Source organism: Cherax quadricarinatus, unplaced genomic scaffold, assembly GCF_038502225.1.
Source record: "Cherax quadricarinatus isolate ZL_2023a unplaced genomic scaffold, ASM3850222v1 Contig262, whole genome shotgun sequence".
Taxonomy (NCBI): Eukaryota; Metazoa; Arthropoda; class Malacostraca; order Decapoda; family Parastacidae; genus Cherax; species Cherax quadricarinatus.
Window position 1 is genome coordinate 21,415 of NW_027195288.1, and position 3,586 is coordinate 25,000.

General features: G+C 39.3%; 1 protein-coding gene across 1 annotated transcript in view; it reads right to left on the reverse strand.

Moving 5' to 3' along the window:
• Window positions 1–335: 335 nt before the first annotated feature.
• Window positions 336–3,586, reverse strand: part of LOC138851293 (uncharacterized) — a gene marked incomplete at its 3' end in the record, with an annotated part of 16,573 nt that continues 13,322 nt past the window's right edge. The window contains exon 2 of the mRNA XM_070080267.1: window positions 336–453. Within this exon, the coding sequence (XP_069936368.1) occupies window positions 336–453 (118 nt within the window). The remainder of the gene's footprint in view (window positions 454–3,586) is intronic.

The following is a 3,586-nucleotide window of genomic DNA, read 5'->3' on the forward strand; positions in this document are numbered from 1 at the left end:
CACCCTGTTCACACTCACCCTGTTCACTCACTTTGTTCACACTCACCCTGTTCACTCACCCTGTTCACTCACTTTGTTCACAGTCACCCTGTTCACTCACCCTGTTCACACTCACCCTGTTCACTCACTTTGTTCACACTCACCCTGTTCACTCACTTTGTTCACAGTCACCCTGTTCACTCACCTTGTTTACACTCACCCTGTTCACTCACTTTGTTCACACTCACCCTGTTCACTCACCCTGTTCACTCACTTTGTTCACACTCACCCTGTTCACTCACCCTGTTCACTCACTTTGTTCACACTCACCCTGTTCACTCACCCTGTTCACTCACTTTGTTCACACTCACCCTGTTCACTCACCTTGTTCTTACTGACCCATCTCTTCTGGGCCTCCGAGACCTTCTTCTGGCCGCCGCCTCGCCCGCCCCACGCACTCTTCCCGTTCGGTAACTGGAAATACACCAGAATAATGAAAAATATATTGAAAAAAATCTATTTACTTCAGAGTATTTATTTATTCGTAAGATTAATTTACAAAAATATCGTTTTACAGTTTGGAATGTAAATTTTCAGTGAAAACTGGTTGTTATATGGAAAATTTACATTAATTTGCATAGGAGTCTATCCTGGAAAATTTGTGGAGGTTATTAATTTACAGACGCAATTTACACTGAAGCTAATTTACAAAAAATGGGTAAAAGGTATTAATTTACAAAAGAAAACGTTTACAGAAGAAGCTGAAAAAGAAACATTAATAATTTAATTGAAATCAATAATTTACAGGACATTTTTTTGGCAGATAAAATAATTAATTTATGGAAAAATTAATTTACACTAAAAGTAATTTACAACAAGTATAATTTACAGGAAATATAATTGATTTACAGAGAATATAATTCATTTACAGGAAAAATAAATAATAAAATACTAACAAATTTACAGAAAAAAATAAATGATTTCTGGACATCTGGACACGGAGGAGGGGGGGGGTTAGTACTGAAGAGCTCTGGATCCAAGGAATTGGAGCTGCTTCTCTCTGTACATCAACATTATAGAGACATATAATGGGTCCAGGGACTGTACCTTAATGTTTTCATTAGTAATACACTGTCCACGTATTTCTCTCTCTCTCTCTCTCTCTCTCTCTCTCTCTCTCTCTATATATATATATATATATATATATATATATATATATATATATATATATATATATATATATATATATATATATATATATATATATATATATAAATATAACTGTTGCACTATTATTATGCTGATACTATTCCCTTCTCTTGTTCTACCACTCCCTTCCCCCTGTCCTCCTCTCATATATACTCTGGCTCCCTTCATTTTTTACTTCTCTGTGGCTAGTTAATTGTTCAGGTTGGACCAGAACATCACACATTTCAGTCTTCTACATGTAGGATGTCTGCGTATTATTCATTTTAAATCTTACTGGATGAACTCTCATCTGGACACAATACCGTAAGTCCTTCACTTACAAACATGTAACATCAATATTATATATTATTATACACAATTTGGAAGGTCCCTGAGGACTTCCTGTGTTCAATCTTCCAATGGCATCAACATTGCCTTCCGTGGTTGCAATACTATCATCATATTTGTGAAAATTAAGTTTTCTGAGACTCGCCGATATGGCGGCATTTATGAGATCCCGTGCGCTGACTGTGGTAAACACTACCTTGGATAACTAACGACAGTAAATGTCCGCTGTATCAGCATGGATAATCTGTATACACCAGGGTCAGTAATCACCTTGTGTTTCAGCAAAGTACAGGGAATCGTTAAGTTAATTTAAATGTTAAAATTGCGATGGAATGTCAGGAAACAGCAAAGAAAAATTAAGGAATCTCTTATATGTTTTGTTAGCACACTGGTCGTCCCCTGCCGAGGCAGGATAACTCGAGAAAGAAACACTTTCACCATCATTCACGCTATAACTATCTTGCCAGAGGCATGCAGGATCGTTGATGTCTCATATACACACAAGATAACAGGTATATCTTGCTACTTACACTTAGGTTACACTATACATACAAACACCTGTTTATGTATACACATATACACATTTATCTGAGTTTTCTTTGAAGTTTTCTTAATAGTTCTTGTTCTTATTATTTCCTCCGTAAGTCATGCGTGTCATAAAAGGCGACTAAAATGCCGGGAGCTAGGAGCTAGTAACCCCCTTCTTCTGTATAGTATTAAACCTCATAATTAATATTATTTCTTTTTCAGTATTATTGATAAGAATGTCGAGCATTTATTAAGGATGTTTCTACTTGGATCCAACAAACTGTTTTGGAAAATAATTGATCAAACTGATACCAGTGGCAAGGTGCATCGTGTGAACAAGGGCGTCTTCTCAGGATCAGCTGAACTACCAGTGGAGGAGGGGGAGCTGGAGGAAGCTAGGAGACAGAGAGAGGTTAGGTTAGGTAAGATTTGTCAGGTAACAGGACAAGTGTTTCCTGACGCAGGTCTTAGTCATATGATGACCCACAGTTGGAGCTTTTGGCCATCTGACCGAGGCCTTCCACTGGCTTACCCATCCATCCCTTTTAAAAATTCGTGATAATATGATTGCATACACACTGATCTGTGAGTTTTAGGACTGATTTGCCATTGGTTTAAACCCCACCTGTTCCCTGGTTTGAGAGATACGACTACTATCTAGAACCAACGGATTCATAGCAGACCTCATGTGAGCAATCCTGAGGAGACTGGAGGAAGCGGAAAAATAGTGGACAGGAATGGAACGAGGTGTAAGATGATATCATAGAGAAATTGTAGCACAAAGAAGTCGTAGCAAAAAGAAGTCGTAGCACAAGGAAGTCGTAGCACAAGGAAGTCGTAGCACAAGGAAGTCGTAGCACAAGGAAGTCGTAGCACAAGGAAGTCGTAGCACAAGGAAGTCGTAGCACAAGGAAGTCGTAGCACAAGGAAGTCGTAGTACAAGGAAGTCGTAGCACAAGGAAGTCGTAGCACAAGGAAGTCGTAGCACAAGGAAGTCGTAGCACAAGGAAGTCGTAGCACAAGGAAGTCGTAGCACAAGGAAGTCGTAGCACAAGGAAGTCGTAGCACAAGGAAGTCGTAGCACAAGGAAGTCGTAGCACAAAGAAGTCGTAGCACAAGGAAGTCGTAGCACAAGGAAGTCGTAGCCCAAGGAAGTCGTAGGACAAGGAAGTCGTAGCACAAGGAAGTCGTAGCACAAGGAAGTCGTAGCACAAGGAAGTCGTAGGACAAGGAAGTCGTAGCACAAGGAAGTCGTAACACAAGGAAGTCGTAGCACAAGGAAGTCGTAGCACAAGGAAGTCGTAGCACAAAGAGCCCAAAAAGAAACACGTAGAGGTATAAACTACTGACACCTTTAACATGCTCCAAGATAAATGTATCATTTGCCCGAAATGCTCAGCATAACAAGCGGCTTTCTATATAGTAGTATGTTATTGATGTCAACTATGGTCTGTATACCTTGTACATGTACTGGTAGTAAATAAAGATTATTATTATTATTAAGTCTCGACAGATAGGAACGACAGTGGGAGGATCACACTAT